The 25,994-nt window shown below is 37.1% G+C and overlaps 2 protein-coding genes across 9 annotated transcripts in view; one reads left to right on the plus strand and one right to left on the minus strand.

Annotated features, from left to right (window-relative positions):
• Window positions 1-25,994, plus strand: part of Trim37 (tripartite motif containing 37) — a 139,271-nt gene that overhangs the window by 110,425 nt on the left and 2,852 nt on the right. Inside the window, exon 26 of one of the 7 annotated variants that reach the window (XM_058572331.1) lies at window positions 3,861-4,032. The exons of 4 other annotated variants lie outside the window; for them this stretch is intronic. In XM_058572331.1, coding sequence (XP_058428314.1) covers window positions 3,861-3,874 — 14 coding nt within the window. In that variant the 3' untranslated portion in view covers window positions 3,875-4,032. Of the gene's footprint in view, window positions 1-3,860; window positions 4,033-25,994 lie in introns of those variants that run through there. 2 more of the 7 variants (XM_046423203.2, XM_046423204.2) reach the window with 2 other exon arrangements.
• The window catches only part of Ppm1e (protein phosphatase, Mg2+/Mn2+ dependent 1E), a 110,540-nt gene continuing 89,471 nt past the window's right edge, over window positions 4,926-25,994 (minus strand). For both annotated transcript variants that reach the window (XM_046423206.2, XM_058572336.1), the window contains 5 exons: window positions 19,310-19,509; window positions 15,938-16,126; window positions 13,414-13,557; window positions 13,091-13,184; window positions 4,926-6,720 (listed from right to left, as the gene is read on the minus strand). In XM_046423206.2, coding sequence (XP_046279162.1) covers window positions 5,684-6,720; window positions 13,091-13,184; window positions 13,414-13,557; window positions 15,938-16,126; window positions 19,310-19,509 — 1,664 coding nt within the window. In that variant the 3' untranslated portion in view covers window positions 4,926-5,683. The remainder of the gene's footprint in view (window positions 6,721-13,090; window positions 13,185-13,413; window positions 13,558-15,937; window positions 16,127-19,309; window positions 19,510-25,994) is intronic.

The following is a 25,994-nucleotide window of genomic DNA, read 5'->3' on the forward strand; positions in this document are numbered from 1 at the left end:
GATTGCAAGTTCAATGCCAGACTTAGGGTCTCGCTAATAAAACATAAAAAGGGCTGGGGATGTGGCGTGGTCAGGTACCCCTGGGTACCAAAAATAAAAAAGGAAAAAAAGTATGTTTGGAAAATAGAAAACTCCAAGAGCATATACTTTTAGTCCGGATTTATAGAAGTTTTAAAACTCTAATTGGGAGGCCTAAGAGAACATGGTAACATCAGCCATCTATAGTTTGGGACACATATTATGGACTGAGCTGTTTCTTAGAACAGATCAGACACATTTATAGTGACTGCTCCTTCTGTTCCTGCTCTGCCCAGCTAGAGTGCTGGCCCAAGTCCTGTAATGTCTCCTAATGTCCTTTTGAAAGGGCTGCTCCCTGGGCTTCTCTCTCACTGTTTTGTTCTTGATTAGTCTATTACAACTCTACTTGGCTTAGTTGCTCAGCCCTTACGCTCTAGCTTTCATGTCATCCCGCGTAATGACTGGCAGGGACTTTTTCATCTGTCCATCTACTCATTTGGAAAATTGTTTCTCTAAATGTGAATCATTCTGGACATTTTTCACATCCGTTTCCCTGGTTCTAAATCAGGATCAGAAGAATTAGAACCTATGAGGGGCCCTGCTTGCATCATGAGGGTGGGGCACATCTTACCTAGAGGTTCCATGACTGGAGCCAAACCAAGCTGCTCAGTGAAAAGCTTTTTTTTTTTTTTTTTGAGTCTTGGGAAAGAAACCCAGTTGTTTGAAGTGTTCAAAGATATCAATAGATGACGTGGGGCTGGGAGTGTAGTGGTATAGAGTGTACTTAGCGTGCAAAAGGCCCTGGTTTCAATCCCCAGCACCAAAAAAAAAAAAACAAAAACTATCCAGAATTTTTTTTTCATTTAACCTTTATTTTGTTTTTATGAGGTGTTGAAGATATAACCCAGGACCTCACCTGTGCTAAGCAAGCATTTTACCACTGAGCTACAACCCCAGCTCCCCATTTTTTTTTTTTTAACGGTGCTATGGTATGCTAAGTATCTTCTCTCCTTCTGAGCTGTGATTCTTTCCACTAAGTTCAAATGATTTTATTATGCCTTATATCTGGCAGTGTGTTGTTTCAAAGAGAGATTTCAAACAAACCCCTTCAAGTATCCTTTCAAAAAAAATTTTTTTTTCTGTACATGAAGTCATGCTAAGGACTGACTTAATTTAGGAAATTAGTGTTCTCACCATTAAGGCTTTCAAATTTCACAATGTGTTAACTAGGTTTAGGGGGGTTAGTTCCATTTCCTTAGATGCAGTTGTCTTGCTTAATTGGCCTACTTCTTTCCCCCACATTTGTCTCCTGTTATTACAGAAAACCTCCATAAAGACATTCAACCGAATAACTCATTAGATTCTTATCTTTTGCTTTACTTTGCCCATGCCCATTTAGTTTCAAAAGAGGAAAATTTGAGTGGTTGGGTGAACATACACTGACATTGAAACTACACAGAGATTAGAATGGCCCCCACACAAAGATAACACGCAAAGCGTTCCCCATTCCGAAAAGGAATGAATTCTCACTAACTCCACTGTTAATGTCCCTAATTAAGGCTTTCCCAGGATGCTTCCCCCCCCCCAACCCCAATTTGTGTAATTTAAGTATTAAATAATTTAGCTTTCTCTTAAAGAAAAAAAAGACAAATGACTTAGTGATTTTAAATTGCTGGGTTTTATTAAGATATTGGCAAAATTTCAAACATATTCTTTACCTGAATGAACAGTTTGAATAAATAAAATATGAAGGATCACTCATGATTACAACTGAACTCAAAAGTGATCTGTACAGCAGGTTTGTAAATTGATAAATTTACTTGATAAGAAATATTCACTTCACTCCATAAAGAATTCTTTGCAGAGAAATGACATGAACAAGAGAAAGCCTGTCTCTCACCAAAGAGCACCTAGAGAGTTAACAATGATGTATCTGGATTATTTAATACATCAAAGTTAATTTAAAGTATTTCCTTTTCAATAGTAACTGCTATATCAGTCTGGAGTTCCCTGTCCTGTTTCATTTTTTTTCTAATTAGTAGAATAAATATAGTCTTCAGAATAATTATTTTTTCAGTACAGTACCATATGTCTGGAAGATAGCTGTGTTGTAATACTGGCAGTATTTAATCTTTTCACAGATCATGCTAATTTATGATCCAAAGAAAAATTTGTCCCATCATAAGGTGTGAACTAAATTGTAGTATCTCCCCTTCTATAGCCTTGCTTGAAAATGCTCATTGAGTGAACAAATTTTTAAAAATTAAAATAATTGAGGGCTGGGGATGTAGCTCAGTTGGCAGAGTGCTTGCCTCTCATGTACAAGGCCCTGGGTTCAATCCCCAGCACCACACAAAAAATTATTGAGATCATTTTCTCACAAATTCTCGGCAAGTACTTGGGGAAAGAAGTACTTGACCACAGCAGTCTTATCTGAAAATGGGTCATTTTCATCTGCCCATTGGATGTTGTACTTCTTACTGGCACAGTGTTCCAACAATGGAGTGTGGTTGTCATGAAAATGCAGTGTTGATGCTATACCACTATAAATGTGGTCAGAATTAGACTCAGTGTTGACATTGACATGATTGACGTTGTCCTTGGTTAAGGTGTTAACTTTCAAGGAGCCTCCGACTTAAAATTAAATGTAATAGGAATTCTAGTCGCTGTATTTCAAGGACAATGGATGGCACTTCTAGGTAAAGAAAAGGTATATACATGTGTTTCTACCTGACCCCTGTAGTACAGACCTAAATGGGATTAATAGCCCCAAGTATTTGGTGCTGTAATGTTGCCTAACCTCAGATATCCCTCAAAAGTACACATCTAGAAAGTGAAAAAGGAAACCTTTAAATTAGGGACTGACGCCCCTTGAAACTCACAGTGAATGTACAAGGAGTTTATAATAACTTCAGATGGTGACTTGAAGTCTGTTTCCCTAACCAGTACTACACTTTTCTTGTTTATATTTGTTTTGTTTTTACTATTTCCTATTCTAACAAAACTTGTTTAGCAGGCAAACAAATTGATGCAGATCATGGTAAGTTGAAAAAGGGATACTGCCACTCTATGGATTGAGTGTAGAACGTTCACCACCACTAAATTACACGATGAGTAAAGGTACAAAACACATGATTCAGACTATACCTCAGCATTAACAGTTAGTGTATATTATACTTTTATATCTAATATTTTTACAATCACCAGATACACCATCATTAAATACAAGTTACAGAAATGTGTAGATACCATTAGTTAGAGGGTTACTTATTGCTTACGTTAGCAAGCAGCAAATAAGGGCACAGGATTTGAACTGAAGGGAGCTACTTTCTATCACCAGTGGCATTAATATTAACACTGCATTTCACAAAGCACTGCTTTTTATCTACTGTATAGAACCAAGAGCAGCATATATCAGACCAATAACCACTACTTTAATAATGTGTTATAGAATTTTAAAGGACTTACCTTACAAATGGTACCTAACTACCCTATGATTACGCGTATTGTGAACAAATGAATAGTTGCTATGTTTTACAATATTGGTTTATTGACCACACTAGAACTACTTTTCTGTTTTTCTAGAGAGAACTAATGATATGAGAAATGGAGTTAACACTGCTATATAGTCAGACCTACAAAACCCAGACCTTTAAAAATGTGTCTGTCTGTCCCAGTTTCATCCAGCCATCTTTTTCCTCACTAAAAAAGCTTATCATTGTAACTCCTTCCCTTTTGCCAGATCTGACCAAAAGAGACAACTATGGAAAGTTCTTTTAAAAAAAAGCATTTTGGACTATAATGTATACCAATATTCTGCTGCCTGTGTTTTGTTTCCTTAGATAATCTGATTTGAAACTGAGACTGCATCTGAAGGGTTGTCAACATGATCTAGGCTTCAGAAAATGATATAAGTGAGGTACATGTATGGGGCAAAGCATCAGAATGATGAAAATTTGTAATATATATAGCTGGAGACGTTACTTATTCTCTCCTTTTCAACCATGTGTCACAAGACTGAGGAAAGAATAAATTACTTCAAAGTCAAGAGAAAACAAACAATGAAAATCTCTACTTAACATCCAAATTTTAAAAAATAAAATCTGTAGATTAACAATCTGAGTGTTGCTAAAGTGTTTTTTGTTTTTTTTTTTTAAATTACTTGATATAGCCATACTGGCCCCTGTAATATGCTACAGTCATCTGTGTCTTTGTCTCATCTATGTTATGAAATTTTAGTCCTACTCCCTAGGTCTAGGGAACATAAACCAATTGTATCAGCATGTAAAAACATGATTAGATGGTGGACATTTAGTACATCCAGCTTGCATGAGCGATCAGTCAGTACAGCAGGGCTACTCCTTTCTGTGGGCATGGCTGGTCCCTAGTCAACTAGGGAAGGGCAACTGGGGGACTCCATGGTTCTGAGAGAATAAGAGGGTGCTTCCCTGAATGAATCATCAGATTTATGAATCTGATAATTTATTTGCTGTCTTTTACTGGCTTAAAACTGCAGAAATAGCAAAATTGTCAAATAGAACTAAATATTGAAATAAGCGCACATCCTGTCCCTGCAGTATGAAGTTGCATGTACCTTGTTTCTATTGGCTCATATCTTCCAATTGTAACTACACAGACCTGGCTCAGTAATCTGCATTTTCCTTTGCATTTGGCATCTGTGTTCACTTTAGGCAGTACTTTCAGCCTCCTGCATACCAATTACTTCATTCCCTTGGGAAAAACAATATTAGAGAAGTTAAAATGGGCATTTTTCATTCTCCAAAGCCACTTTTTATATATTATAGTAGTACATATCTTTGCTATGTGTGAACTTAAAAAAAAATGGTATTTAACTTTCTTTTTAAATGGCATTTTGATTCTTGCGTATGTTTGTACCTGACATCATCTCTATTAAACCAGTTTTATTCCTGAGATGAGGTACAATGAAAACACATTAGCATCATAGATTAAAACCAGCTGACAGTGGTCTCATAAAATGACAAATAAAAATTCCACCAAAAGCACCATAACAGGTTATGAAACTCCCAAGTAACTGCTGCCCTAGGAAATATTTGATTCAAAATGTTTTATGTTACAGAGAAAAAAAAAGTCAATAAATCTTTGTATACTGCCTCACAAGCATGAGAATACGACACTTTTACACTAGTTTTCCACTTTCATCATTACCAGTTAAAACCCATATGGCTTTTAGCCTTTCACCTGCCAAAAAAAAAAAAAAAGGTTGGGGGGATCTTTCTTAGTCCCCAGGATCTTGAGGGATGTTTCCTAATTTAGTTCTTCATTGTTCTCTGTAAGTAGATTAGGCACATCAGACCAGATTTCAACTGAGTTGAGATTTCAACACTATATATTTCAATATATCCACTAGTGACATGAAGGGGTGCTGGAGAGGGGATGTATGTAGGTGTAGAGACACATCACAGGGACCAGTTGTATAATTTTGCTAGTGAAACCGCCAATACTTTTTTTTAGATCGAAAACACTGTAATTTGAGTTTCCTAGAGATCTATTTACATTTAAGAATTGAGCCATCCATGGATTCATACTGAAGCACATGTGTTTAGAAATGTCTACCTTGTTTCTACTCTGATAGTGTTGTTTTTAATTGAGGGATAGCTAGCTAGCCTACTGTAAAGAAAACGTATTATATTTTATAGCTCCAGAGAAGATCTGCATATGGAATATCATTACTCTTTCTGACCTTTCTCATTGTATTTTCACTATACCCTTTCCAACTATTTTCCCTCCATGGCACATAACTTCTTAACATCCTATTTCTCTTCCCACTTCGAGTAAGTGAGGACAGGCTGATGCCCATTTTGTGGGAAGGCTCTCGAGCAGAGAGAAATGAATAAAACTTTGGATTGAACCTGAATCCGTGCCACCTCTTGAAGTAGTAGTGGCGTAAATGATACAATCTAGAAACTCTTTTTCCCAGGTATTTGAACTGTTCATTTTCCAACCCAGAACAGACAAGAGACAAGCTCTCCATTCTGTATATCTGCTGCCCTGGAAACTCTCCAGCACCATTCCGTTCAGGCAATGATGATCGAACTGATTTTTCCTTCATTATTAGCTCATTAATAAGATTTGCTTGCTTTGGTGCACCAAGGCCAAACATCTCAACTGATGGCAAAATCTGGGCACTGTGAGGTTTGGTTGCTTCTATTTGTGTGAGATCTAGGTAGCCTGGGTCTTCCAGCACGTTGATTTGGGACCCTGGGCTCAGGCTAGTTCTATCAGTGAATGAATCCACACGCCCATCATAGCCTAGATCGGCTGGTGCTGAGCACTGGTGCTGAGGCCAAGGGCGTTTGCACTCTCCATGATTCTCCTTATCATCCCCACCATCTTCTTGCCCTCCTTGAAAAGAGTTCTCTGTCCAATCTGATTCCTCACTAACATTTACAGCTTTGTTCATGTCCCTTAGGAATACCACAATAACAGTGATGTTATCACTTGACCCAGCATCCCGAGCTGATGCCACTAATTTGTGGGCAACCATACTGCTGTCTCCATTATTCTCTTTCAGGTGGTCAGACACAACTTTCACTGCCTCATCAGGGTTCACAGTATCATAGAAGCCATCACAGGCCAGAATGAGGTAGTCTTCTGTCCCATCCAAAACAGTAGAGGCGGAATCTGCATCCCCACAGATATATGGCTTGTGTTCAGCATCTCCTGTGGGAATTAAAAAGTGGGACCATCAGAAAGCAGACATCTGATCATAATTTTTTTTTAATAGAAAGTGGACAGGGGAGGTATAAGGAAAGCAAAAGATGGAAAACAATGGCTAAAAAGTGTCTTGAACCCAGGATGCTTTACAACTGAGCAATGTCCCCAGCCCTTTTTATTTTTAATTTTGAGAGAGGGTCTCACTAAATTGCTGAGGCTGGCTTTGAACTTGAGATCCTCCTCCATCAGCCACCCCAGTCACTGGGATTGCAGGTATATGTCACCATATGCAGCACCCTCTGGGATTTAATGAAGAGAATTTATCAAATAATTTTAGATAAAAATTTCTGTTAATCAGATTCTGCTTATGGTTTCATCCCAGTTAAAAATTTGCCAGTCACTGAACTTCATTCCTTATCTAGTTTATACTCTGAATCTTGTGTTCTGGCTATTATTTAGGCTTTGCTGAGTATGGCAGCAACTAATATTAAATCTAAGTTTGTTGCTGTACTGAGAAATTCAGTCCTTGTTGACTTAGTAGATCAGTTTTTTACTGATGGTTAGGTTTAATTAAACTGTGACTTGAAAAACAAGTCTACATTGAAAAAAATAAAACCAAAGTTCTGATCATTCTCTTCATTAAACAATTTTTGTTCTATTCTTATTTATAAATCAATAAATAGCTTCATGTTGTGAGCACAGAGAAAGGTCTGAGTTACAAGGGATTTTGAAATTCAAGTGTGGCTCCCTCAAGCCAGGCCTCACACAGGGAACCTGAATGCATGTCTCCTGGTTCTAAGTCCGCCTGGATTTGTACTTTGTAATGCTGCTTTATTTGACTTCCAGAGAACACACACAAAATATACAACCATTTTTCTCTTCAAATTACCATGTTCTTGCTTTCTTCATATATCTCTGATTACCCCCTTCTATTTTTATTGTTAATCCCCCTACTTCTTAACAACTGTGACACTATGCACCGCCCCCAGTCCCCAAGGCCCTACTGGGCCTTCCTTTCTTGCTTTGCTTAGTTCATTTACTCACAGAATGAATTTTGAGCTAAGCCGTGAAGAATATGTTAGTTATCACTAGGCATTTTTCCCCCTTGCTTGCGGGAATAGCATAAGCAAAGACACAGGTAAATGTTGGGGAGTAATGTGTACATAGATAAACTAGAGACCTTGGGCCCATGTTTCTATCACCATATTACTGAGATCACCTACACAGTCTTTGGTGCTGGGCATGGTGATGCACACCTGTAATCCCAGCTACTCAGGAGGCTGAGGTAGGAGGATCACAAGTTTTAAGGCCAGATTCTATAACTTTAGTTACACCCTGTCTCAAAACAAAAAATAAAAAGGGCTAGGGATGTAGCTCAGTGGTAGAGCCCCTAGGTTCAATCCTCAGTACCACAAAAAAGAAGCCTTTGGAACTTTGAGGTTTAGAGCACTAGCCAGCTCCATTCATTGTTTACCTTTGTTGTTTTTCTATAGTTTACAGCCTAGCTGGTGTCCTCAACCTCTCAGTGCTAGAAAAAGGAGTGGCATATAACTTAGTGGTTAAGAACACCAACAATGGTGTCTAAACTGCCTGGCTCCAAATTCTAGCTCTTCCAATTATTACCTATACAACTCATTAATTACTGTCTTTTCCCATTGCACTAGAATAAACTTTCTGACTAGGGGAAGATAAAATGAAGATAACTATACTTAAGTGACCTGGCTATGTATTCATTGTTCCTCATATCTGTTATAGGTTCTCTCTTGCTCAAAAAGATTCCTTTCCAACATTTTACATTTTTGTTTAATCCTTAAGTAGGTCCAGAAAGTGCAACAAAAACCTCGTGGATGACTCCTGGAACCAATGTAGTCAATATGCTCTACCTGTCCAGTAGTGGCATAGCCGGATATAAGAAAAACAGACAAATTACTTAAAATAAGATCCTAGTCTTTTTATCTTATAAATGCTCAGCTTCACCACTTCTAGACTCCAGTGTGTAACTCCTTCACATCCTACTCCATGTCAAGGCTCTTCTTCATTCATTACTTCTTTACAGTATAGTCAAAAACATCTTTCTCAAGCACAGTTTTGATTTTACCAGTTTCACTTTTCTTTTCTTTTTTTTTTTTTTTTTTTTGGTACTGAGGCTGGCCTTGAACTTGAGATCCTCCTGCTCAGCCTTCCAAGCCACTGGGAATGTAGGCATGTACCACTGCGCCCAGCCAGTTTGACTTCTTTACTGTATTGCCTGTTAAGAGCTAATTAAGATTTCCAGTCATTGTTTTCACTGTCCTTCACTAGTCCACTTAATTTCTCCACTGCACCTGACTGAATTACCATGATTTTTTAAAATTCCACCTCTAAAAATAAATGTGATCTGAGTCAAACTGTTCCCCAAAATCTTGTTTTAGTACTACAACTAAAAGACTACTGCAACTGTTAGTTTGGAACAGAACATACAAAGATTTGCACAGAGAAAATGCTGCCAAAATTCTGGATTTTCACCTGCTCTACTGTTGGGTGTCAAATTCATGACATTTCGCCCCCAAATTTGGTAGGAGGGCATGAACATCCATCTCATGGTAGAAATGACAACATCCTTTGTCTTCAAACCTCTCCATCTGCTAGGAAACATACCGTGCCTCTGTCAACTTTGGATCATAAATCTGAAGGGCTCATAGAGAGAAACAATAGAAAAGCTTATCGTTTATTTTCTAAGCAGAAGTAAACCCTGCTCCTTAGCACTTTCACTTTTCCCTCCTTATTTAGCCCTTGTTTTATTCTATGAGTTTTCAAAATCTTTCTCAGATTCTTCAATTCCATAAATCCAATAAGCTACTGGATTTTGATAGATGGACTTTTTTTTTCTTTTCATTTTTTGATCCCATGGATTGAACCCAGGGACACTTAGCCACATCCCCAGCCCTTTTTAAATCTTGAGATGCCCTCAGTAAGTGGCTGAGACTGGCTTGGAATTTGCAATTCTCCTGCCTCAGCCTCCTGAGCAAGAGATTCGATTCACCTATCTCCACTACCATTTTCTCAGAGTCAGAAGTCTCCTCCTTCTCAGGGCTAACCTGTGTGCTGGTGCTGCCTCCCTAGGTTTCTGGCTACTTACTTTCTCATTTTTACTTTCTCCTCTGTTTACTCTTTTTTTTTTTTCCTATGAACAGGCTCAAATCTAAAATGTCTTCATCCTAAAAACAGAAGCAGTGGCAGCATCCCTTCCCAAATCAGTTTCACCCGTCAAGCCACCGCACTGTTTCTTATCTCCCCCCTCACTATAAAACTGCCCAAGTAACTAGATCTGCACTGGCTCCCTTGAAATTTTTGCCTGTTTCCCCTTCCCTGATTGTTTTTTGAACCTGATGATAAGTTTTTCCACCTACCAATCTAAACTGTTTTTTTCAGATATCACCAATTATTTTCAAATATTAAATCCAGATCATTTTTAAACTCACTTCTCACTTGACCTCTACAACAGTACTTGACACTGCTGGCTGCTATCTTGTAGAAATCATCTTTTTCTAGCATCTCTAATATCCTACTTATGTCTCTGTTCACTTCTTGATTGTCTTCACTGAGTTGTAAACAACAGTGCTAACAATCACTGTATGCTAAGAATGTGCCAGGCTGGTTCTAAATATGGTGCCTGTGCTACATCATTCAATATAAAAATTTCAGGAGCTAGGTATTATTTAATTATTGACATTTTACAAAGGAGCAAATAGATACAGAAATTTTCCAAGATCCACAGGTTGTAAAGTAGCAGTCAAGATACAAACCCAGGGAACCTGACCATGCAATTCTACCTTCAGTAATGAGCCTCATCTTGGGGTCTTCACACAACATATATTTCTTGGACAGTATCATCCATGCCTATAAGTTTAAGCTACTTGTATTTATACAATGACAGTGATTGTTAATATCATCACTTAAAATGGGATGAGTTCCCAAAGCTCTATCTCCAACTTAGAACTCTCAGCTAAACTCCAGGTCTGTATTTCTAACTGCATACTAATTCTCATCCGAGTTATCCCCATAGTTACCTATTATAAAATGTATCCAAACTCATTATCTGTTTATCCCCACCACCAAATTGCTGCTTTTAACAAATGCTCTATCTTTCCAGTCACAAGCAGAATCCTGGAAATTAGCTTTCCTCTTCCCCACAACCTCCCAGTCTGTCTCCCTCCTCCATATCCTCAGCCTCCTGAGTGACTTCCCTGCTAGGCTCTTGCTATTCTAATCCATCTTCTGTACTGTAACAGCATATATCTTTATAAATAAAAACCTGATCATGTGGCCCCTCTGCTTATTCTCTTGGTAGACTCTAGACTACTTAGCCTCGGCTATAAAGCCCTTCACATTTGGCAACAACACTTCTAATCTTTTACTGCTCTCCCGTCTCTGTTCCAGCCTCCTGTGTTTGTTGCTATTCTTAAAACCCATCATGCCCTTTCAAACTCTCAGGTATTTATAGTCCTCTCTGTACCTGGGATTTCCTTTCCTAAACCCTACCCTCCATCCAACTCAAAAGTCACTTCCTCCATGACGTTTACCTTCTTAGATCGTCATTTAGTCAAGGACACTCTTCCCCTACTTTAGTTTCATCTTGTGTTTTATTTTTAGAATTAAGAAAGGGCAGGTATCCTCTCTAGTATATCGGTTCTATAACAAGCACTAAAGATACCCCTCAATCTTCTGACAAAGGCAAAATCAAGAAGCCGCCTTTGGTTACAGTTGTCAAAAATAATTCTATATAGAGTGTATTTTAGAAATGAGAATTTTGGCCTTATTCCAGAGGTCTTATTAACTCCCCCATTATAAGGTAAAAGTAACTCTCAGTTTTTCAGGAGGTATTTGTAGAATCTTTTAGCTCTATTTCTCTTTCAGCCTTCTGCTGCTCATATTTGGGCCACTTCACAGCTTGCCAGCACCTTCCTAAAGAGTGGGAAGAACTCAAATCAGTGGAGAAACTAAATCAATCGTTTCATATTTTCTTACTGTTCTGAAATTTTGGGGTGGTAATAACTAAGTTCAGGGATTAGATGTGAACTCTATCCATATTAACTCTATATCCAATTACTTAATGTCTTAGGGAGGCAGAGACTAAAAATTGCAATATATATATCATCCATGTGGATGCATCTCGATATATTCTCTTCTAAAAACTGAGAAGTAAAGGTAAACCACAAGCCTAAAATAAAAATCCTAGGGCCCAAAGTAAGACAAAGATGGAAACAGCTTTTTTTTTTTTTTTTTTTTTGGTGCTGGGGATTGAACCCAGGGCCTTGTGCATGCAAAGCAAGCACTCTACAAACTGAGCTATATCCCCAGCCCCCAGCTTAGTTCTTTGAACTTACACTTGTACATTTTGCCCAATCAGCTGTTTAATTTGTTTTAGACAGTTCCATTTACTTCTACCCTTTTTTAAACAATTTAAGTCCTAGGATTTAGATTCTTTAAAACCTCAGTGTTATCTCACAAATTACTATATTCCATGTTTGGAAAATGGTTTTCACATAAAAAGTACAATGTTTTCCCCATGAATTCTGTTATTTATGTGATTTTTAAATTAACTGAAAAAAAATGTAAAGCTATAAACAAAATAAATATGGGTGGGCTGGGGATGTGGCTCAAGTGGTAGTGCGCTCATCTGGCATGCACAGGGCACTGGGTTCGATCCTCAGCACCACATAAAAAAAAATAAAATAAAGATGTTGTGTCCACCAAAAACTAAAAAATAAATATTAAAAAATTCTCTCTTAAAATAAATTAAACAAACAAACAAACAAATAAATAAATAAATGTAAAGCTTTCCATTCTCTGGAAAATACTGGTTAAATATGACCCAAAATGGAATGAAATGAGGATCATTGTGATTTTAGGCAGATTTGTACACTAACAATTAAAGGCTTCTATTTAAAGGAAAAAGCAATAAACAGATAGAACCTAGGGGTTTTTTGTTGTTTTGTGTTTTTGTTTGCACTGGGGATTGAACCCAGAGGCACTATACCACTGAGCTATATCCCCAGCCCATTTTTATTTTTGAGATAGGGTCTCACTAAGTAGCTTAGGCTGGCCTTGTGATTTTTCTGCCTCAGCCTCTAGAGTTGCTGGGATTATAAGTATGCACCACCACACCTGGCTAAATTCATGTTTTGAATCTCTTAATATGGTCCCTGTTTTATAATGGGATTTAAGTTTACAATCAGGTTTAACTGAATCAAATAATTAAAAAGCGACTGGCAATTATTATTTTACACATATAAACACTGATAATATAAATTATTATCTCCAGTTTCCTCAGATCAGAGATAATATAAGACAGTAAGCTAGAAGAGGAGAAACAAAATTAATTTGTTTTTCCTACCTATAGCTCTGGAGACTGACAGACTTCCATTCACCCTCCAGGCACCAAACCAGACTACACAACCTCCAAGGGCCTCAATTCGCTGTTTTTCATCCTAAAGAGCAAAGCAATAAAAAGAAGCTTACTGGATATTCAGGATTGATTCGTCTACTTTAATAGTTAACAGTTTAAATACTCATCAGCTTCCTGAAAAGCTTCTCTTGTGGAAGATAGGCACAACTGCTGAGATTAATGGCAATAATTATAATAATTGAGTGAATCCTAATTAATAACTAGAAAACTGCCTCTATGACATGTGCTCCAATAGAACAAACCATACGTACCTCTCTGTCTGGTTTGTGTGGTTTCATTAGTTCAACAGCTTGGCCCTTTCTCACAAGCATTACCTGGGAATCACCCACCCAGGCCACATGTAGCATGTTGCCTCTGATAAAAGTCACCACTCCTGTGGTCCCACATCTTAAGCTCTGAAAATAGTTTAGATAAAACTAGAGTCAATGAAAATAGACATCAAATTTTCATTGAGAAACAATTTATAATTGAACTATTCATTTGGAAGGTAGACTATTAGGCAGTTTCACAAATACATAGCAACTCATGTTTTTCCGTGCATTTTTATATGCATGTTTGTCTTATTAACCACATACACAAATCTACCTGATATATAATATGCAAGATAAGGGATGATTAATTCCATTTTAAATACAGATTTTTAAAAAACTGTTTGGGTTATGTGACTTGTCCTGAGAGCAGGTAATTTTAGTACACAAAACAGAGGTGAAATTCTTTTTCCTTCCAGTACATTGCTAAATCCACTATATCAAGCCTTAAAGATTTCCATATTCTAGTCTCTGTTTCATTATTGACCTACTATATGTTCAATAGGAATCTCAGGTATACAAAGTAAAGCTTGGTTTATATTTATATGGTCCCAAGATAAGGAGCCAAGAGATAGCATACATTCCCTGAAGTACTAAGGTGCTTATACCTTTGGGGGGGATTTTTTTTAATGTGTCTACAATATTTTTAGGGGCCTTTGTTTTTGAAACATTGCATAAAGAGTAATAGCCTGGAATTTCACTGCAACATCTACCATTATACTTAAAACCCTTGATCCTAAGATACTAAAATGATATCTCCATTTGACGTGAGTCACCACCAAATGAGCATGACTTTCTGTTACTAAGGACCTGGCCTAAATTAGACCAATGCGTCAGGGGTGGTAAAGGGCTCCTTATATCCAATGAGAAAAACAACTTCCTTATATAGGGAAAGTTTGTTATAAATCCTCACCCACCGATAAAATATCTTCCCACACAGAATGTTCACCAACTCAGCCCTCTGGAACACATGATAAAGACACTTCAATGCATATGCCCTGGAATGAACAGGAGGCTGGGCTGCTTCACAATAGGAATAGCTACTTTTTCCCAGCAGTTAGCAGCACATGGAAGCACAAGGAGAAAAGTGACTAGTGAGACAATTTATAAATTATTGGAGAGATCTATCGGTAAAACTGAGATGCTAGGACCATTGACAAATTAGGTAAACATGGTCAAAAAAAAAGAGAGGGAGATAAATATGGCCATAATTTTGATGAGACAGAAGAAAAGGAATAGACTAGAGGATGAAAAAGACAAAGCAATTTGTTCAGAATGTTAAGAGCCAGCAGCTTTAAGAGAGGCAGAGCCGCACAGTGCCAGTCCTCAAGAGACTGGGAGGATATGAGGTTAACTGTTGTTAACTGTTGTTTTTCCAGCTGCACATCTGTGTGTACACCCTAGTAGTTACTGTTGTTGGATTTGCATATAAATTAAAACTTGAGGGTGGGTATAAAGATACATAATATTTTTCTTGCTTAATACAAGGAGTTTTGAATTATTGATTCGTGAATTCTGAGACCCACTATTGCTTTGCAGCATATCTGTAAGATTAAAGAAATGGATTAAATGATTACCCTGATCTCCCCACAAGAGTTAATGTTTAAGTCACGTGACAGGAGTGGTATTTTTGTGTAATTAGTTTAAAAAAATAGAAGGTAGTTGGCCCCCAGTTAGGAGTCCAATATAGAATACTATACTTACGTGCCAGAATGATATCTAAAAGTTTTTACTTTTAGAGCTTATTACAGAGCCCCTGAATTTCATTCACAATAAAAAATAGATCTGATTAACTTTAGGACATGAGCCTGACTTTTCTTCCTGCTAAGATCAGATCAGATCAAGGATCATCTAAGGATTTATCCTCTTCAAACAAATTTTCCAAGAGACACACAGCAAAACACTGCCTACACATTTAGAACCAAACGTATGGAAGTAATTCTAGTTTCTCTTTCTTTTTTAAAACCATTGTTTTATATTCACCATATCCAGATCTTCTCAGCAATAAAGCTCACAGAGCTTTTTGGTCCTGATATGAACCTGACAGATGATGGGAAAGAAAGGAAAGATAAAACTCTCCTGCCAGGGGCTGGAGTTGTGGCTCAGTGGAAGAGTGCTTGCTTAGCATGGGTGAGGCACTGGGTTTGATTCTCAGCACCACATATAAATAAATAAAATAAAGGTCCATTGACAACTGAAAAAAATTGCCTGCCAAATCCAGCAATGAATGAATCCAGAAAATTATAGCTTGATTGTTTCTATAGGGTATGTCATTATACCCCACTAAACTATTCCTGAAGAGGGAATTAGATTCAGAACAACTGAATCCAGCACCATGGGTCAAGAAGATATAGTTTAGATAATGTCTGCCAGAAAGAGAAAAGTCCAAAATAGCCCTTTTAACCAAATAGAACAAGGTGAGTTCAGCTAGGACATTCATAGCTGGAATTCATGGGAAAGGGCATACCTCCCTAGCTGCCTTCTGCACAAACCGCTCATCAGTGACCCGGAAGGCCCGGCACAGAGCCTCAGCAGGATCATGGGGAAATACCTCTTGGCGTACTAAATTAACATGTAGGTGAATGGAAGCGTAAATGGCAGCATCTACTCCCCCATGGCCATCAAACACTGCAAAGTAAGCTTGTTCTTCCTGATCCTGTTGATAGAAACACAGAACAGTTAAGAATTATATACAGTGTGGTTCAAATGAACCAATCCCCAGGAAACATTGTTGCCCATCCTCCTTCTCTATGGCATTTGTCATTCAGATTTAAGGTTTTCCTTTTCTTAACATGCCTTTTCAACTGCTGAAATACCTGCAAAATTAGGGCATCTGTGTTTACACACTGAGCACTGGAACACATCATGCCCAATTAGCTCAGGCTGAAGTGCCCTCTCTGTGAAAGTTGTTGTCTTGTACCATGGAAACCACCCACATACTTTGCTTCAACATTGCTGTTACAAGTTGGTGAGGGATGGAAGAGAGGGTATGAGGAGGAATTGAGTACTTTTTTCAAAATGCCAGAGAACAATAGGAAATAATTGGCCTTCCAGCACAAGGTCAATTAATGTTCAGGTTGTTTAGAAAACATACACACAAGTTCTAAACTATAATGTCTCCTTTATAATCATTCATGGTCAGATCGAGTTTTCATAAATAGCATAGTTAGTTAACCAAACTTGAACCACATCAGATGCCCAAATGCCCTGTGGGGCTGACATCTTTGTCTTGCCCCAAGATCTAAGATTTAGCTTCACATTTTCTCACAAAGGTCAACCGCCAGGGGAGGCTCTTCTAACCTTTTGCTTTGTCTTGACAAAGGAAGCCTCATCCTAGATTTACATTTTGACCACTAAGTAGTTTAATTATTCATCTTTAACTCAAGTGTTTAAATCTCAGATCTATCTGACTTAGGGGACCTATGATTCATTCAAGTCTTACTGAGTCCTGAGCTCCCCTTTACGTTAACAGTAAGTATGGTTTTTATTTGCAAGTCTGTTCATTTCTTTTTCATTAGGGTCTAGGACTCTTATAGGAATTCAGGGTCTGTCATTGATTTTTAAGCAAATCATAATTTTCCCACTTGTTTTCTCATGTTCGGTAGAGTTGAGTTTGAAAGAAATATTAAAACGGAGTATATCTGTGCTTTGAAAAAGTTCTTTTTTATAAAAGTACCAAATACGAAGGTCCATAAAGCAATCTATGTCTAAAACTCATTATGACTAGTTCATTCTGCAATTTAAACAACACCATGTAGAAGGTCATTGAAGACTGACTAAACAATTGTCTTGAAAAACCATTTGTGTAGAATTTCTATCTACAAAGCAATACTCATTTTTAAACAACTCAGTATAGCACTGGAAGAAATAAAAGGGAGCTGAGTGGATTTCTTTAGAAAGTAGTGTATACTTTAGAAAACATTTATTGACATTTTCCTTATAAATATGATAATTTATGAAAATAAAGAAGTATGGGGGCTGTGGTTATAGCTCAGTGGCAAAGCACTTGCCTAGTATGTGTGAGGCACTGGGTTCGATTCTCAGCACCACATATATATATTTTATTTATATAAAGGAAGTATGAAAAACTATCACCTATAATCCTACCACATGATTTTAAATTCTTTTTTTTTATGGTGGTATTGGGGATCGAACCCAGGGCCTCACACATGCTAGACAAGAGCCATATCATTGAGCTTATACATAAATTTTTTTAAAAATAAAATTAGGATCATAGTGTACATAAAATTGTATGTACTTTTTGTCATTTATACAGCTTATGAGCATCGATACTATCATTTCCTTGAATGATTTAGGTTACTTCTAATTTTTTATTATTAACATATCAATCAAGAACTCAGGATGCAGCTAGCACATGCAATCCCCAGTACCACAAAAAAATACATATGTCAAACAAAATATAAAGGTAAGGCTTGCCAGGTGCAGTGGCGCATGCATGTAATCCCAGTGGCTCAGGAGGCTGAGACAGGAGGATCACAGCCAGCCTCATCAATGGTGAGGTGCTAAGCAACACAGTGAGACCCTGTTTGTAAATAAAATACAAATATAGGGCTGGGGATGTGTCTCAGTGGCCGAGTGCCCAATTTTAATCCTGGTACCAAAAAAAAAGGTAAGGCTTTTATGCATTTCTATTACCTTATAATTAAAAGTGAAATTATCCTATTTGTGAAAATTCATAAAATCCTAAATACTTGTTACCAAATAACTCCCAAAGCTTGTTTCACAATTAAAAAGGCGTTCCTTTCTGAGTTAGGCCTTTGGGCTGTTTTAAATTTAGAGGCAAAATAAAAACCAACCAAGTAAAAAAACTAGCAATAAGACGCTCAAATCAGAATATAATATTTAAGTTGATATAATGATAAAAACATTGTTTATCACCTCGACTTTGGGTTAGATTTGCATGAGCATGGAACTGGAAACAGATATCAGCTAATATCTTCATAAGCACCAATTACCAGCCAGTCATCACTGTCGATTAGACCTTGACAGTCACTAAAAGTTATTTAACTGCTGAAGGAAGGAAATACCGTGCTTTGTGTAAATCACTACATTGTATTTTTTAAGTTATGGACTTTAGTGAAGAGGAGAGGCAAGTGACAGGCAAAGGAAACAAACCTACCTCTGTTTGTATTAACATAATACATTTAATAGAAAAAGAGGAGGAAGTGATCAAGAAAATGGTTATTAAGCTGACAAGGCTCATATGGATCTTTGTCAGTCACAGAAATTCATAAAATGTAATTCCAACTACTTTCCCATCTCAGAGACCAAGACTTTAAAAAAAAAAAAAAAAATCACACAAAATCAAAAAACTGTCTCAGCTTTAAATTTACTCCGTATGTTTGCGTTGCATATGGTAACGTAGTGTTATGGGAATTAAATAGTATTTGATTATATTGTAGAAATATTTTCCCTAAAAAAACAGCTTTATTAATGTAACGGTTTCATTTTTTACTTATATGTTTATAGAACAGCTCTAGAAGCTTACACAAGAAACTGGTAACTTTCCTTGCTTCATGGAGGGGAACTGGATAAGAGACAAGGATAAGAGAGATTTTATTTTCCCAATTTTGAATCATGTAAATCTGTTCAAAATAGCAGTGATCCCAATTTTGAATGATTTGAACTTAATCAAAATAACAAATAGTTCCTTTTCTGTTACATAATGCAAGCACATTTATGCTACTTTGCAGTTTATCTTACTCTAACCTATAAGAGATACTATTAGAAATAAATTAATTCTTCTTTTCTAACAGGACCACCAAGGTCTTCCTTTTGTTTTTTTAAATGTCACTGACTCTCCAGAAGTACCCTTTACCTCTAAGTTGAAGAGCATATTAAAGTCAGGAATGCAGACATGTTTGTCCTCCATTTTCCTGCGCATGTTTTTGATGGCATGGATTGATGTTTCATAGTAAAGCTGGGGTCTCCTGCGGAGAGGGAAGTCTTTCACCCAGCTGCAGCAAATCTCATGTAGTTTGCTGAAGACAGAACGGGCCAATTTCACTGTCTCAATCTCTGTGAAAGAAACAGAAATCCCCAATAAAGAGCCTTGTAAAACTGCTTTTCACTTGCCTGCTTCGTAAAGACAGAAGTAGGTCACCTTAGTCAAGCTTCTTAATAGAAGAAATTCTTCCTTCTCAAAAAAAATGAAATGCTGCTTCTGAAAAGAGAAAATGACAGCCTGTCTAATAAAAAATCATCTGCCAACACTGCCACTAAAATATCCTTATGTCCTAAGGAGAAAATCTCCAGCCAGGGCAGGGCCTATTATGAACTTGATTTCTCTCCCAGCCTGGGGAAATACTCTGGCTACTGTATTTACAGCACCCTTTTGGTTGACTGCTGTGAGTATGACCTGGAGAAGCAAGTCTCTGAGGCTTAGAAGAATGACTAGTATGAACCCTGGTTATCCAGCTTATTGGAACGAGAAAGGCTTAGGAAAACAGCTTACAAACTATAGAATAGGAAGAATTCACCTTGAGTACCAATTTGTCTTTGTTCCTCTCCTTCTTCCAGACTTCTTCCCTTATGTACAGTCCCTTAAATTCTCTGGCCCCTGTAAATGGCTATTTGGATCTGAATTATATATTTTTTGTTATTTCATATGTTTATTAGGATTTTAGGCAATAGTTTAATTCATTTAGCCAACAGGCTAAATTATGAGTTAAATGTTTTAGATTTCCCAAAGGGGAAAAAAAAAAGTACTTATATTCTGTCGTGACAACCTGGATAGAAAAAAGGAGATAGCAACCAGAAGAGCAATACTAACAGGATTCTTCACCTTCGGTCTACTATTTCACCCTATCTCTCCACTACTTGACCCAGTGTAGGCTAGATAACTTTCACTTACTTATTGTAGTGCTTGGGGATGGAACCCCGGGGCCCTTTACCACTGAGCTATATCCCCAGTTCTTTTTTTTTGAGACAGGATCTCAACTAAGTTCTTCAGACTAGTCTTGAACTTGGGATCCTCCTGCCTCAGCCTTCTGAGTTCCTGGGATTACAGGTGTGTGCCACCACACCTGGTATAGACTAGCTGACTTCTGAGACAGACTTGTATCCCTCAGTAGACTGTTGAATGCATAAACACTTTAACCACACTAAATGGTATACTAAAGAGATCGTATCACATCATTTAACCATCCAGTCAAGTTGCAGCTATTGGAATAATCAAGAGGCAGTTAGATTTTCTCAGGTCAGTATTTTAGAAAGTTCTCCTATATCTCAGGTTAAAAAATTTTTTAATTATTTTACTTTACTAAATCAGATATAACTTGACAGTCTGAAATATTTTAGAAAGTTCTCCTACATCTCAGGTTAAAATTTTTTTTAATTATTTTACTTTACTAAATCAGATATAGCTTGACAGCCTGAAAAAATGTGTGCCAGATGGGCAGTGGCTACAGATGCCTTCAGCAATCCAGAACACAGATCCTGAAGAAAAGACGATATGTTCCCAACAGCCTGGGAACGTGGACTCCTGTCCTGCCCTTGCTTTAATCTGTGACTCTATTTACCTGTTTTTTTAGGTAAAACTCTTTTTTAATTAACTATATTCAGACAGCTGACCTCACAATGTTATTCTTTTTTTTTTTTCCACTATTAACAGTACAGGTGGCAAATCTTGTCTTGAGGCACTGTCCACCTAAACAGTTTTATATAACTGAAAATCAAGTGTACAACTAAAGGAGAAATAAAGTTCAAAGAGCAAATACAGCCTGAAGAGTATGTACAAGAAGAAAACTGAAGCCAATAAATAACCCAATATTTTGATAGTTTTGAGCAATTCTTTTTTGTTATTGTTGTTTTAAGCACCAGCTGCCAGAGATTATTTCTTCTTTTTTAATTTTTGTTTTTGCAGTTCTGAGGGTTAAACCCATAGCCTTGCAATGCTAGGCAAGTGCTCCACCATTGAGATACATTCCCAGTCCTAAATAATATTTCTTTCGTCCAACAATGACCTACTTGTATCACTGTAACCCATCTGGTCCTGGCAGCAGGAAAGGTCCCCAATGCAGACCCTGAAGTGGATATGTCCTTATTTGACTCAGTCAGAACAGAAGATTACAAAATAAATGAATTCAGAAAGTTTGAGGGTAAATGGGGTGCAGTAAAACAAATAACTGATACTAACAATTAGGACAGTTCCCAGATAATAATATAAACCATTGTATCATTCTTTGGTTTGTATATTACTTATTATATAAACATACACGATCCATCCAATAAGGCAGCCAGTAGTTACATATGGCTATTTAAATTAAAATTAAATACAACTTAAAATTCAGGTTTTTGGTCACGATAGCCATATTGCTAAATAACTACATTGGCCAATAGTTACCACACTGAACAATACGAGTAGGGAACATTTACATCATTCCTCTATCTGTTGAGTAGAATTGATAGGTTAATTTGGTGAAGGAAAGCAATACCAGTTTCCTGCAATATTTAGTAACCACTAGAGCTGTCTACTCCCTTTCCCAGTTACTCATTTCCTTATGTTCCCATTATACTACACTATTATAATTCTTTTTTTAAAATTTTTGTTAGTTGTAGATGGATGCAATACCTTTATTTTATTATTTTATTTATTTATGTGGTACTGGAAAATCGAACCCCAGTGTCCCACACATGCAAGGCAAGCACGCTACCACAAAGCCAGAATCCCAGCCCATATAATTATTCTTAACCACATTTTATAACAATAGATAACATTTATTGAGTATTCACTACATTCTATAGAACATTTGACAAACAGGTAAAATCATTCTGATTTTGTTATTTTTGTTGTTGTTATTATTGTTTGTGGAGTTGGGGATCAAACCCAGGGCCTTGCACATGCTAGGCAAGTGCTATACACTCCCAGCCCAGGTAAAATCATTCTTAATCCCAGGTCAGACTGTGTCTTTTAGCCTTGATTAGCCACAGTACAGTATCTACACAGAAGAGTATCATTAGATGTTACTTGAATAAATGAAGATGTAAGCTATTATATAAAATATTATATAATATTACATGATTCTTGATTTTCCATCAGCTTCACTCATCTCTCCATCCACTTCTATAATGGTAAATAACCTTAAAATATGTTTTAATATCAGGAAGACTTATTTTCCCATTATTACTTTAGTTTCAAAAGATGTGACTTAGGCAGTTTGATCCCCATTCTCCCATGAACTACCTAATCATTTTGCCAAGTTTGGGCAGAAAAACCTGTTGCCACTGTGTTTGGGATAGCATTGAATTTATAGGTTAAGCTGGAAAAAACTAAAATCTTTTTCATATTGAGTCTTATTCAGGAATAAATTAATTGAATTATATATATTTTTTTCTTCTTTTGGTACTGGAGATTGAACTCTGAGGTGCTTAATCACTGAGCCATATCCCCAATCCTTTTTATATTTTTATTTTGAGATAGGGTCTCACTCAGTTGCTTAGGGCCTAAGTTTCTGAGGCTGGCCTTGAACTTGTGATCCTCCTGTCTCAGCCTCCTGAGTCACTGGGATTACAGGCATGTGCCACCCACTCTGCTCCTTGTTCATTAATTTAAATCTTCTTTATGTTGCTCAGTTTTTTTGTTGTTGATTCCCCCCACCACCTGATTTAACCCCAGGAGTGCTTAACCACTGGGCCACATCCCTATCCCTTTTTATTTTGAGGCAGGGTCTAAGTTGCTTAGGGCCTTGCTAAATTGCTCAAGCTGACGTAGAACTTGCAATCCTCTTGCCTTAAGCTCCCAAATCACTGGGATTACAGGCATGTGCCACCATATCTATCCATGTTGCTCAGTTTTGATATAGGTTCTTCCTATTTCTTTGTGTGAGTGTATGTGGTATTGGGCATCAAGCCCAGGGTTTTGTGTATGCTAGGCAAGAGTTCTAGCATTGAACCATACCCCCAAGCCCAAATTGTCCTGAACTCTAGATCTTCCTGCCTCAGTTTTCTGAGTAGCTGGAATTACAGGCATGTGCCACTTTGCCCAGGTTCATATTTCCTATCAGTTTATTTCTAGTTATTTTATCTATTTGCCATTTGACATCAGAACTTGCTCTAATTTATTACACATATGCACATGGATTGAAATAGCAAATGTTGCTCTTTTTCCTTCTTGGTCTCAATCCATGTGCATCCTATGGTAAAAGGTGATACAAGTCTAACCAACTAGAGAATCATGTTCCTCTGGCCACAGTGATTGATTCAGGAATGGATAACTATCCAAGTTGGGCCAATTAGAGCAAATTCTGTGATTTATGTAAGAGCAATTGAGAAAAGCTACTATTGTTCTGTTCAACTTTAACTTGGGCAAATGAAGACATGTTGCTCCCATCAGTCATCTTGCTACCACATGGAGCCTGAAAATAAAATCAAAATGATAGAAAGTACAGCTTAGAGTTGGAGAAATACCAGCTTCTGTTGACATCATTTGAAGGTAACTGTGTAGTCCTTACTGTGGAACGTAGCCAATAAATTCTGCTTTGCTAAAGCTAATTTGAGTTGTGCTTCTGGCCACTTAACAACCAAAAAATTACTAAGTGTACATTAACATAATGCTACATTTTGGTTTGAGCCAAATTCTGTCCTATCATTGTGGGACATATGGTGGGTCCTCAATAATATCTACTGAATTAATTAATGGTCAATATAAAAATATTTTAATATATTTACTTGCATTACTAAGGCTGAGCCGTCATTTCCTCTTCTACTTTTGTCTAAGGTAGGTCTGGGTATTGTGTTATGCTACACAAATTTTTCTTCTTTGTGTAATTACAATGTCCATTCTAAAAAGCATTGTAATACCTCTTTGGTCATTCCAAAATATTCACCGATTTGGTCAATCCCTATGTTTTTGTCCTTGACAGTGTCTCTTTTTCATTTTAAGTAAACTTTGTTCATTTATATTTTTCCAGAAAGTATTTAGGTTTTCATATATATTTATACAAACATCAAAATCCTCTTAAATTCCTCCATATTAGTGATAATTTTCCCTTGTGTTTTTAATTTTCAGTGGGATATTTCAAATTAGTTTCAGGTGGTCTGAACAAGGTTACATCTACCAAATAAAATTTGTATCAAGTCATATATGCAAGTTTACTTAGCAGACATTCTGTTAGGTATGACATTAATATGAAAAGGATTTTTTTTTTAAGTTTCTTTTGGAAACAGCTAAGACGAGGAACAAACTGGTACTTCATTGGGGACCTTCGGTATCTTTAAGCTAGTGACTTCGGGGGGGCTGGGATTGTGGCTCAGAGGTTGAGCGCTTGCCTAACACGTGCAAGGCCCTGGGTTCAATCTTCAGCACCATATAAAAATGGATAGATGAAACGAAGACATCGTTGTCCAGTTACAACTAAAAAATAAATGTTAAAAAGCTAGGGACTGCAGGCCTTATTCATTATGCTCATGTCTCACTCTGATGTATGAATTATTACAATAGTCCCTATAGCAATTCACGCTGAGTAATTTGGATTAATTTGGATTAAACAGATTAAAGATTTGCCAATAGTTTAGAATTACAGTACGGTATGAATCACAGCAATAGAAGAAGACATTACTGAGTAATATCTTGGAAAAATACAAAATTAGAAAATAATATCTACCAAAAGAAAAACCCTTCATTTTACTTTCGCTATCTTCTGGGGTTCAGAAATTTCTTCCAAAATAGGCATGTAGGGTAGGACTTCAGTCTTGCAACATTAAGTGTTCTTCTGCAGGGAATGGTGGGTATCAGTACATAAATAACTGCCACATGAAACGGAAAAATAAAATAAAAAGGGGGTGTGAAAAAGTGAAAATCGTCCAATGTAGCAATCCACCCCCTCACAGCTGTAAATTATTCATCAGTCGCTAATGTCATTGTACTGAGCTGGAGCTGAGTCAGCCATCACGCTGACTCAGTGAAGCAGAATTTTAATCTCTCTTATCTTTCCATGTACAAGGCTCTGTGCTTTAGGCATCAGTACCAGAGGAAAGACCGATGCTTTGTAGCAGGAATCCTATCCAGCTTGACTCTGGAACAGTTTGGTTCCAGGTAAATCAATTACTCTCACTAAAAACAAGCAGAGTAATTCCTTCCTTGACAACTTTCTGTAAAAAAAAAAAAATAATCTAGAAAGATAAAGAACAGGAATGTTTATTTTTGTATTTGCCTCACATTCTCTGGAATCTAGCCATTCCAATTCAAATTAATAATATACTTCATTCCTTATTTACCTTATAAGCAAATATTTATAACAAAACAAACAGCATGAACTAGTAAAATTCCTTAAAATTGGGGGGAGTTGTGTGCTGGAGACATAACTCAGTAGTGGAGCACATGCTTGACATGGGAAAGGTCCTGGGTTCAATCCCCAGCATCAAAAAACAGAGGTGGCTTAGAGTAATAGTTCTCTAATTTTTAAAAAAATCTTTTCTTTCAATCCTGTCAAATGTATAGGCCTAATACATTAACAAATATGCATTAAGAAATTGAGGCTAATACTATTCCTGGAAAAAAAGAC

The sequence above is a fragment of the Marmota monax genome, unplaced genomic scaffold (genome assembly GCF_021218885.2).
Source record: "Marmota monax isolate L192 unplaced genomic scaffold, Marmota_monax_Labrador192_F-V1.1 WCK01_AAM20220418_F8-fsc00171, whole genome shotgun sequence".
Lineage (NCBI taxonomy): Eukaryota > Metazoa > Chordata > Mammalia > Rodentia > Sciuridae > Marmota > Marmota monax.